We start from the raw sequence: 12,259 nt of genomic DNA, 5'->3' as shown, positions 1-12,259 counted from the left end.
AGGCCCAAGAGTAGATAAAAATGTTAAAAATAATCAATCATGATACAAAAGAAAGCAGAATTGTTCATTAAATTACTATTGAGAAGAAGAAAGATGGCATGTTTCTGTTTTGTTATAATAAAAACGAGCTTTCTGTTTGATCCAGAAGTAGGGCTAAGGTGAAACAATCACTCTCGAAAATAATTTTTGTTTTTTACTAGAAAAACTAAGGTGTGTCCATATTTGTAATGGTAGATGGAATGACTCAGGTAAGTATAAGTTTGTAAGATTGACATCAGCCTCTAATGTAATTATGGAAATGTGATACAGGATATGGTCAACAGTGACTCAGACAAGAGATGTTATTACTAATGCAAATGATGGTTTATGGAGAATATGTCTTGTTAGATGAGTTTATTATTAATTTTTATGATAAAATAGACTTATGTAGGGTATTTTAATGTGTTCTGTACAACATTTTGTTACAGAAAAATTGCATTAAGCAAAATTGACTCAGTCTGTATCAAATCAAATGAAAAATAATTAGCTGGTAGACCAGCGAAGGTGGTGTAAGTGAGAAAAACTCATACTATGGAGAAGTTTCCAAGGAGATAATGTGCTTCATAGTTTTAGGCACAAGAAGCATCATCTCTCCTGTTTATTCAAGATGAGAACAAGGATGACCTGGTCATATTCTAGAAACACTTATATGTGGAAGAGATTTCCGATGATTGCAGGTCTTTTATGAGAGCAATATGATGAGATCTGCTGACTGTTGACTGAAAAATTTTATTTAAAAAATCAGTTCAGAGGCAGCACATGTTTTAAAAGAGAGAGTAACTGTCCATTGGAACAACAATCCTGTATCATCTGAAAATGTTAAATCAAGGCCTTCTAGGCTATAATTTTACCAGATAGATATTTTGGGATTGATATGAAAATTATGAGTTGATCCGTAGTGCAAGTGGTTAGTGCAGATGGTTGCAGTAGCCCCTTCTAGCCTCAGTCTGTCTTAGTACAGAGGACAGGAAAATAACTTCTACTTCACCTTTTTACGTTAATTATATCTTTAACTGCAAAGGAACTTTGATCTATTGAAATAAGAAAGGGACTAAATGTTATTAATTAAACTAGAAATTGTTTACTATTTTCCCATTCTATGCTTTTAGACCTTTAATAATACTTTACAATAATGTGTTTTATACCTCTTCTGCATTAAACAGAAATGAAAGTCGTGGCTTTACTTCAATATTAACATGACCATTTGACTCAAAGCTTAGTCAGGTTTATCAGAGTCTCCTTCTTTTTGCTAAAATTCAGTGGTAGTCAACACATTGACCCAATGTCCCTGTCTCTCACACTGTCTGCAGAGCAAGCTGCCAGATTAATTCCATACAATGAGAAATAAATCAGTACTATTGATCTGCAGTCTTCTTTATATGAGACTTCCAGAGTGCTCTTAGTCTCATGCTCTTTTCTATTATTTATCCTAGGAAAACTTTAAAAGGTTTTACATGTTTCTCAGTGAAATTAGCTACCAAGAAGAGAAGGATATGCATTTTAGGGTTGTAAGGACGTTAGTGTGTCTAGGAGGATGTGCAAATATTAAACACAGAGTTCACAAACCTAAGACCCACAGGTTTTCACTTTCTTTCTTCAGCTGTATTTGTGTTAATATTTCAATAGGGAAAGATATTTAAGGTAAGAAACTAATTGAAGGTCTTATTCAATTGATCCGCTATGAAGATATCTTCGTGTTCACAGGACAGTTTTTCATTCACTTTTACTTTTCATAAGGTTTCACAATACTTTCTTTTTACTTTAATCTCAAGTTCTCTGGATTTTCTAGTCTGTAAGCCCTCTAGGGCAGGTTACTTATTATATGTCTGTATTGCACTCAAACTAAACCCTGGGTGTGTTTGGATACGTGTCGGTAAGTGATCATCTACATTAAGACTTTTGAAGTCTAGGTTTTCTGGATGTGAGCAAAATGTGGTGTTTTCTATTGTGAATGTTCTGTCTTTGCGTGTCTTCAAGCTCCTTCAGCTCTGAGCGTCCGTTCTGTGCTCCTGCAGGGATTGAGTGTAGCAGCGGGCGGATAGTCTGGGCACCAAGTCTGGAGGGATATCCACAAACAAGACATAGTAGTGTCACCTGCAATTCTGGAATACAAGTGTGAAAACTTTTAGGAATGAGAACAGTGTAACGGAACAGTCCCTTCTTCCACATTGCCCTTTCACCTGCAGTGAAAGCAGTAGACTAGGAAAAAGACTACCCTAGTTCAAGATAATACTCCCTCCAGAAGCTTTATGCAATAACTAAGTAGATGGATCTTAAGATCCACCCAGGCAGATCTTAAGATCCATCCATTAATTTATTTCATAAAGTACGCGCTGGCCTGGTGTCATGTTCCCAGCTGATTATTTTTCACCTTTCTTTTATTCAGGTTCTCTCAATTTGCCCAAAGGACATGAGAGCAGATATTTGTGTGCACCTAAACCGGAAAGTTTTTAACGAGCACCCTGCCTTCCGGCTGGCTAGCGACGGCTGCCTGCGAGCCCTGGCTGTGGAGTTTCAGACGATCCATTGCGCCCCGGGGGACCTCATCTATCATGCCGGGGAAAGCGTTGATGCTCTTTGCTTTGTGGTCTCAGGATCCCTAGAAGTCATCCAGGACGACGAGGTGGTGGCTATTTTAGGTACTGTGATCTCTCTTGAAATAGTGGTGGTTTGGATGTGTTTTCCTTCTGCTTAGCTTCGAATATTAACTAGCGTTACCTAACATCAGCTGGGACTACAGGAGGCTAGTGGTTGTCATAAAATGGAGACATCCTGTCTCCAGAGATACTACTCTAGAAGCAAACCCTTCATCTTTTATGCCAGTGGGAGTTCTCTTTCTGCCCAGTATGGCTCACTGGTCATAGTTACAGTGTCTCTGAGCAGAAGAGAGTGGCATCTGTGTGTTTGACATCTTTTAAATAGCCTGGCAGAGTAAATGCACATTGTTTTATATTAGTTTCAGGAGGATTCTCACATTAGTCTTCACACTGAGATTTTTATTTGTCTGTATTCTAGCCCAGAAAAACACTGGCAAACCGTCTCTTCAAGGAAGCAAAATTGTTGCTTGTAGTGAGCTGGCTTTACAGAAAATAAACAGTCTGATCCAACTATGCAAAGTCGGATGCTATCCAGCCAGTCATGAGAAATCTGAGTAATGGGGGAGCTCCAGGTTAATCACCCTGTCACCTCGCTGTGATGTCTGGTTTGCCAGCAGTGAGTGGGAAAGGTGTAGCGGATGATGGGACTGAGTGTTTAGCTTTGGCGCTGAGATAGGAGTCTTCCTCAGAGGCAGAACAATGTAGAGGAAGAATTGGTAGCTCTGCATGAAAACCATCCAGAGTCTGTCTTGCCTGTTTAAAACAGATACAGTCATTGTAGAACTCATCTTCTGTGGTATATTAGCTATTTGCCTTGTGTTTAACTGGAGGTGTGGCTCCCTGAGGACAAATCCAGTGGGTGGCCTTGTCCTAGGGGACCTCTCACACCCCAGTGAACCTCTGTACTGCTTCTTCCCCATAAGGGTGGCTTCAGAGGGCTCTGTGGGTCCCTTTTGTATCTCATGGGGACTTCATCTCACTGGGAGATGAAGGTCACAATTACACTTGTGAGTTGTGCTGGCATGTGGGAAGAGAGCAGACTTGAGGAGTCAACACTGGTCATGAACCAAGGCTTCTGCTCCTTCCCAGCTGGCAGCAAGGGGAAGAAGAGAGATGAGGACAAGCATAGGAGATTCCTAATGTGTTGCCCATACAAGCCCATGTACATGTCTCCTGCACTGAGGTGGGACTGGGTGCATGTGCAGGTGTGTGGACGGGACTACATGGAGATGGATCCCTAGGGGCATAACCCGGGTCCTCCCAGCTGCAGAGTATGGACTCAGGAAAGTGCACATCTCTTTTTGAAATACCTGCTGCAGCTTTCTGTGTTCTGGTATCTGCTAAGGTTTTTAAAAAGAGAGATTTAATGTAAGAAGGAATCTGTTTTCATATTCAGGTGTGAAGTCATTATGGTGAAAGCTCCTAAATCTGCAATTTCCATAGTAAAACATTCCTTGTACTTCAGCTCACTAGACCATTTCATTTTTATTATAACTCTTAGTGACAATATCTTATATTTGCTCGCAGCTATTTAAGAAAGAAAAGCTTTAAGAGTAAGTAGCACCATTTAAACAAATAAATGGTTTTCTGGGTGTTACAGTGAAAACAAGCAATAAATATGTAATTTACTGAACTAGAAGCCATCACTAAATGGATTACATGCAAACTTTATTGCATTTACTAATGCAATATTTTGTGTTTAGAATGACAGTACAAACTTGTTGTTTCTACATTGTAGATATGGTAAATCCAGAATCTGTTATTCTCCATTTGACTGGAGAGACCTTTAACCATATCTGGTTAAAGTGAGTTACCTTTAGTTACCGAAAGTGCCTTCGATTATGCCATGGCTGCTGACAGGCGATCCAGTGACTCAGGGATATGTTCATTGTGTACTACAGGGACTGGCAGAATCTGTAAATTTAACTTAAAGCAAGATAAACTGCTTCCTCTAGTCATAGAGCACGCTGAAGAGTTTTTTCACACTCTGACAGATTATTTAACAGAATAGTGAACTGTGTAATTATGAGATGTTTTATCCTAAAAATTCACTTGTGGAAGAAAATCTTTCCCAGATGTAGTTGCAAAGACATTTATAGTGGCAGCTATGGCACCTAAAATAGCGACTGCAAATCAGACAGTGAAGAACATAGTTTTTATTGATCTGTTCTGTCTTGAGAAGTTCAAGCACAAGGAAAGCGAATCTTCCTAAGGGAGAGACGAGGTTTAAAAACCTCAGCCTAATGTGAAAACCTCTGTAGCCTGCTTTGAGTGCTCCAAGAATCTGCCATCATACTGGATTTCCTAGGGAAGGTCAACTTCTGGGGTTGTACTACCAGTCTGTCCATCCTCCCCATTCCCCAGCAGTAATCTAGAGTGGAAACGGGCTAAGTGTCCTTTGGAAACTTGTCCTCATTGATTTCTTCTATGGGAGCAGGAACATGCTGTGTGCCAGCCTCTGCTCCTTGCCGAGCCATCCATTTCCTAAGTTTGCTTTGGAACTCAAACTGTGCAGTTACAGTTTTAATAGTGTAGTGCTATTCAGTAGGGTAGTATTATTTGCCTTGCTTACAGAGAGAGAGAGAGAAGGTGTGTAAGTTGTTTTGTTTTGTTTTGTTTTTTAACACAGATGAATGTTTTGATGTCTTCTTAAAAGTGGAGAATCTTTGAAAACTGAATCAGGTAGCGACACCAAAATGGGTTAAGAATATGCATCCTCCATCTCTTATATTTGTACTTCTGTCTGAAGGGCAGGGCTTCATCCTCCCTCAGGTCCCAGCATGAATCACTCTGCTATGTTGCTGCATTTTCCCCCTTCTTCTTCTTCCTTTATCACGTTCCGTTCCCTTGCAGCCACGGCAGGTTGGCACATCCAGCCTCCCTGCCTGCTGAAAGCTCAGGAGGCTTGACATCCCACCCAGGTGCTTTCTGCAAGCTCCTCTGTGGAGACAACCATCCTTTTGCTCAGCAGCAGTTTGCCTGGCTCAACAGCCCCAGCTTTGGTATTTCTTGTGCTTAAAAGCAGGTGAAACTCGGTGATTGACAGGGCAGCTTGCAGCACCATGACATTTTGTTCTCCCCGGTTTAGTTTTTGTCTCATTTGTGCATAATTATATGCCCAGCTGCTGCAGTAATCAGCGTTACAGAAATCAGTAGAGTAAGAGAATGAATCCAGTTGAGCCTGGAGATCTGCAGTTTATAGGACTCATTAATGAAGACACCCAGGTGCCTCATTACTTTCCCCTCATTAGTTATCTCCATTTCTCGAGGAGGACACTCTCCCTCCTTTCGCAGGTCCTGACTGCTAGAGTAGCAGGAAGCACACCACATGCAGAGCTGATGCAATGGAGTGCTACTTCGCTGGAGAAAACAAGATCCAGTCATTTTAACATAACTCATCTGCAGTTTGCGGGATAATGGAGAAGGGCAAACAGTCTTGTCTCTAATTATCAAAACTTTCCAAGTGAGGTGACCCTGAGAAGGCACATCAGTAATTTTCCATCATCTCAAGCAAGAGTAAACAATTTAACTGCCACTGCTCTGCATGAGGAGGTGTTATCAGCAGAGAAGTCTCAGGAAGGACCAGAGGTTTGAAGTCCCCCAGGCTAATGAAACAAGGCATCTGCTAGCAGAGGGCCCCTAACAATTCACCCTGCCACAGTAAACCTGAGTTTGCTCCTGGCAAGGAGTTTCATGTAAGTGGCAATGCCAACCAAGTGTCTCTGGAAGGTGCTTTCCAGCTCCCGCTATTTGCACAGCTGACTGCGTAAGTTGTACAGGAACTTAAACTGGGAAGATTGATTAACAAGGGTTAGAGAAGTCATTTTGCTAGCAGAGAAATAATGACCCACCATGTTCAAATGTTGATTGTAGGAATTGATCAAAAATGTTGCTCAGACTGCCTAGTGATAAAAATATATTGAGTGGTGAAATCCTACTGGGGGCTGCTGCTGAATGAATTCAATTTTGATAGTCAAGCCAGGATGAATATAGATTTAATAGCTTATGTTTCAGCCACAGTTAGGGTCCTGATCCCATATGTATTCAATTAAGTTGTTATAAGCCTTTATGTGTTGCATGTTAATTCTCAGTATGTTCTGAGTATAGTCCCAGTGCAACCTGTTGTTTATTGGATTTGGTTTTAGGCAAGCCAGGGTTTCACTTATTAAAGGTCTGCTTCATGAATTATTTCTGAATGTTTGGTTTGGGAAGGGAATATCATGCACTATCAGAGGAATTAAGGAAAGCAAGAGTGCAACTGAATTCTTGAATCTGGTGTAATAGCTAAAAATCGGGATGAGGCTTTTTCTACTTTTAATCTTACATGTGTTTCCAGGTCAAAAGATTAAGTCTCCTACCAAATCACACAGGAGAAAGTTCTTTGGAGGCTGGGAAAGTAGCAGCTCCCATTAAGTTGAGCAGGAGACCCAGGTGCTCCATAGCTCTCATCCATGGGAATTAGTAATTTGGTGTTTGGGATCCATGCACCAACACTTTGAATTTCCTTGGTGTGATATAGCTGTGCATTGCTTTGTGCATGACAAGACTGACCACCTGTGATGCAATGTATGACATGAAAAACTGTCAGTCCAATTCCATCTCATAGTATTAGCAACTAATTCCATGATTTTAATTAGTTTAGTTGCAGCTTAGGTTACTTCTCAAGCAGAATGAAGGTGGCAGAATTTGCCCCTATGTCAAATCAGCTCATGATCTTTTACACTGAATGTTTTTTTTTGTTTTTCATGTGAAGTAAACCAAGGCAGACTAATTGTGAGAGTTCCCCCAGGTTAGTAACGTGCACCTAGTAACAATTTACCAAACAGCCTATGTTCTATGTCCTCTATAGGAAAAGTACCTTTTGTTCCAGTGAGTTAAAGCTCTAAATTAATTAAGAGGAAAATTATTCTTGAAGGAAAGAGTGGGATTTTTTTTTCAGCTAGCAGGACTGCAATAATTAAGGTCATGCAAGTTGTTTTTTAAGTGCTGAATCTCAAAGTAGTTTGCAAAATATGTGAATTATTACTGATCTGAGAACCAAGGTGATGTGCAGCTCTGCATCACACAGGTCTTCTTAAGCACGTGCCTTGTAATAAGTTGTATCTTGCAGGTCTGGGTTGGCACGTGTAAGATTTAGTCTTACTGATGCTTATTCAGAAGTGTTATTGGCTCTTGCTGACACAGTTGAAGGGAATGTTCAATTTTTCACATTATTTTCTAAATTTAAAATATTTTTGTCTCTGTCTGCATGATAGTTAACTGTAATAAGAAGCATCAATCTTAATTTAATGCCAGCTAGTGCGTTACAGATGTGGTCTGCAGCCTCCAGTGTCAGAAAGATTCCTTTTGCTGAATTGAAATGTTTTTGAATTAAACCTGTATGCTTCTCTGCCAAAGCCAGGAACTCAAAAGTCTTGACAGCGAAAGAAAAAGAACATTATTTAAAAATCATGTGATACGTTTCTTTTAAATCAGACTAACAATTTGAGGCAATCTAATTTGCCTTAGGAGTTTTGAAGATGGTGGGAATGGTCATGTTTTCAAGTTTATTCCCTCAGTCAGGGAGGACAGAAACTTATTTCTTTATAAAATCAAAATGGAGATATCCTGTCTCCAGGAGCTGGAGCTTCTAGAAAAATAAGAAATACTAGGAGTCTTGCACTAAAAGTCAGTGAGATGCAGACCATAAACCCTTCACTAACAGGAGAATATCTACATAGATGTTTTGCTCTTCTTGCAGCAGTCATGAATGCTGGAAGAAAGGTAAATTTGGGGTTTTTTTTTTTTAGGTGCAGATGAGGAAGGTTGCACTGTGTTAAATAAGGCAAAGTACCTTTGCCTGCATGGACTTGAATCTTTGGCACAGTCTTTTGCTATAGTTTCTTTGCTGGCTGTTTTGACAGTCTTTCAAATGCTAGAAATGCTGGTTTTTCTCATCATTCTGCCCTTTCACATGTTAATGTGCAGTCCTGTAGAGCTGGATTTCTGACTGCTCAGTGCTCAGCTCTGGTCTGATTTTCAGGGGAGTTCTGGTCCTTCTGGATGCCCTGGGAAAGGCTGAGGTTTTGGCTAAAACATTGACAGAGGCAAGGAGCTCACAGTCTAGTAGTCATCTCTATACATTGTAGACTGCGCATGCAGGAAGTAATGATATCCCAGATGGCAGGAGACAGCTGATGAATTTGCAGCACTGTATCACCCTCATCTTCTGCAGATCCCCTCTTCAGACATAAACAGCTCTATCAGCTAAGTCCAGAAATCCAAACAGCCCAGTAGCCTGTCTCCAAAAATGGCCAGTAGTGGATATGCAGGAAAAAGGTAGGAAGATGAAGTAAGCAAACAGTGATACCTCCCCAGAATATTCTCCAACCCTCCATTAACTTATGTTTCAAGGTCTTCCTCACCCAGAGGGAGATCATTTGTGTTTAGTAGCCACAGATGGATTTTACTGCATGAATCCATCCCATCATTTGTAAACCTATGCAATCATCCCCGATGTCCGGTAAGCAGAGTTTACCTACTCGCTGAACCATCACAGAGCTCTGTGCTGCTCTGGGTAACAGGACCTGATTTCCTCCTTGCTCATTGGATTTCTACATCAGTTTGAGATACGTCTGTCCTGCAGACAGAGGTTTCACCGCAGATTATAGACACAGGCAGATGTATTTGTATGAATATACATACTGGGATATGTAATCATGGCTGCAGGGACTTGATACGTGGTCACTGACCTCAAATTCTGTGCATGCTGCCATCACTTCATGGCTGTTGGTACCGGAGCTGATTAGATGAATGTTTTCTCTACATGTGTTCTGGTTTTATTTAGTGAGGGGGTGCTACAGTGGCAGCTTCTGTAAGAAGCTGCTAGAAGTTGTTCCCCTTGTGGGGCACTCGGCCGGGCGTAGGGTGGACCCCCTGCTGGCCAGGGCCAAGCCAATTGGTAGCAGAATGTTCCCTGCTAACACCTCTGCGATAATGTATTTCAGAAGGGGAAAAACAGAAAAAAAAGAGGAGAAGGTGTGAAGACGTTGAGCGGGCCAGAGAAAGGGAGACACGAGCCTTGTGGGCCTTTCAGGCCTCACCCTCTGGCCTCCTGCTGGGCGGCCGACTGGGCCCAATTTGGCCTGACCTGCCTGCAGGAAGTGGAGAGGAGATGAGATGTGAAGGAACCTGAGAAGCGTCTGCCAGCCTGTTGTGAAGAATTTCTTGTGAGAGGAATGGCTGCAGGCGCCAAGGTCAGTGAAGAAGGAGAGGGAGCAGTAATGCTGCTCCTGGTGAAGATTCCCCTGCAGCCTGTGGTGACAACTGTGGTGGAGCAGGTTGTCCCTCTGCAGCCCATGGAGGCCCATGGAGGAGCAGTTTTACTGATTCTGCAACAAAATCAGCTTCTGCTTTTCATAAGCAACAGAAGATTTGAGTATTTCATGATGGAAAGCCTATATCATTCATGTCTTGCTTTTGCTATTGTGACCGATGGGACTTTGGAGATGTTTTACAATGTAGGGAGGGGTGGCTGTCCTATTAGCTAAGACTTGCACAGCACAGGAAAATACCTTATCACCTTAAGAAGCTTGGTCCTTTTTATGTTTTTTTTTCCTCTGTACTGTTTTCCATTAAGACTTTATTCTTTTGCTACCTGCCCAAACTTTCTCCCAAAGGCCCAATTGAGTTCTTGTGTCTACTAGGATGTTTCTTAGCTCAGTTTCTGTCCCCATCTGGAGAAGGATAAGTTTTGCCTGTACATAGATATATATGAATTCTGAGATGCTGTTTAACAAGAGTCTTGCCTCTCTGCGTCCAATGACTTTTTCATTCTGTTTGTAAGCTTCTAGGGAGTTTCATAAGGCCCCTAAGATTTTTTTTTTTTTTTTTTAATGCCTGAAAGGTCCGAGCATGAACTGCTGTCCTTCAGATTGGCAACTCAGTCCATGGTGCAAGGCTGTGGAGAACATCTGCTCGCCCCATCTTCTGTATGGGAGAGTTATCATAATATAAAAGATAGAATAGTGTATAGAAATATTATCTGTATTACCAGCCCAGGCCTGGGCTTTCCCTGGAGGTGTGCATCTCTGCAGGTGTACAATGTATACGTGCCTCCGAGTAGTTGGTGTTTCAGACCTACCAGTTAAATTTTCTGTTACAACTCTGAAAGATTTTTTTTCATTTAGTTGCATTGTGTAAAATTAAACTTGAATGAATAATTACCCCTCTCTACTCAGTGAATTACAGTTAATAGGGACGAAGTATAGGACATTATTCCCCGTGTTTGTGAGAAAAGACATTTGTTTTGGAGAATCTGGTTGGTTTTGTTCTCATTCAGTGCATTCCTTAGCACATTTATAACAGGCAAACGAGACTCAGAAGTGTGTGGGGGAAATGTCAAATTCAAGAACCCTTAAATGCTTCTAAGATTTTATACTTTCTGAAGAGAATAAACCACAATGTAAGAGGAGCTTATAGCTTCACCATTCAAATCCAGTGACTGATGGCTCATGGAGGAGTGAATAGGTTCAGTTCATCATGTCCCAGCCTTTCGAAGGGACCCAGTGCAGTTCCCTGCCTCACTGAACTGAAGACAGTGAGGAGATCTTCGCAAGTTTATGAATAGTGATTTCATTTATCCGTGGTTTGGGTACATATTCCCTAACACACAGTTGTGCAGTTTTGGAGTGAGCATACACTGCTTTCAACCTCTTGGCTTAAATTAACTATATATTAACTTAAATTTGGAAGGAAAACCAGTATTTTGCTCAGTTTTCAGTGGGAAAATCGTAATAGTCCCTGTTATTGAATTCTGTCTTTTTAACTGCACTCTGCAGCCGCTGAAAGCAGGACTCGGTTCTATCTTGTGTCCATCTCAGAGAGAATATCCATTAAGCAATTTTGTGCATTTCAGAAATGGTCTATTTTCTATAAATTATGTAGCTGTGCTGAGTATGTCTGTAGACCAGGTTTTGAACAGTGGGTATAGACAAGAAAAATTAACTGCAAAGGGTAATTTCAAACCAGTTCATTGGATAAATGATATGTTACTATTAAATGTTCTGTGATAAGGAGAGCATTTTAAAGCAACTTGTTTTATAAATTATACCAGCTCTATTATGCATTGTAGTTAATTTTCATTGCATTCAAAATATGTAGAATTAAAAACAGTTCAATGAGAATGCAATTATAACCTTTCTAAGGGATGGTTCTGCTATGTAGACTTCTAGAAAATAAAAACAAGTGGCCAGCAGGTCAAGGGAGGGGATTCTCCCCCTCTACTCTGCTCTGGTGAGACCCCACCTGCAGTACTGCATCCAGCTCTGGAGCCCCCAACATAAGAAGGACATGGACCTGTTGGAGCAAGTCCAGAGGAGACCACAAAGATGATCAGAGGGCTGGAGCACCTCTCCTATGAGGACAGGCTGAGAGTGTTGGGGCTGTTCAGCCCAGAGAAGAGAAGGCTCGGGGGAGACGTTATTGTGGTCTTCCAGTACCTAAAAGGGGCCTTCAGGAAAGATGGGGACAAACTTTTTAGCAGGGCCTGTTGTGGTAGAACAACGGGTAATGGTTTTAAAATAGACGGAGGTAGATTCAGATTAGACATTAGGAAAAAAAATTTTACACTGAGGGTGGTGGAA

At 41.2% G+C, this 12,259-nt stretch overlaps 1 protein-coding gene across 1 annotated transcript in view; it reads left to right on the top strand.

Annotated features, from left to right (window-relative positions):
• Positions 1-12,259, top strand: part of KCNH5 (potassium voltage-gated channel subfamily H member 5) — a 142,366-nt gene that overhangs the window by 100,225 nt on the left and 29,882 nt on the right. The window contains exon 8 of the mRNA XM_010116145.2: positions 2,426-2,678. Coding sequence (XP_010114447.1) covers positions 2,426-2,678 — 253 coding nt within the window. The remainder of the gene's footprint in view (positions 1-2,425; positions 2,679-12,259) is intronic.

Source organism: Chlamydotis macqueenii, chromosome 5 (genome assembly GCF_036417535.1).
Source record: "Chlamydotis macqueenii isolate bChlMac1 chromosome 5, bChlMac1.mat, whole genome shotgun sequence".
Taxonomy (NCBI): Eukaryota; Metazoa; Chordata; class Aves; order Otidiformes; family Otididae; genus Chlamydotis; species Chlamydotis macqueenii.
This window is presented reverse-complemented; position numbering and strand designations above follow the sequence as displayed.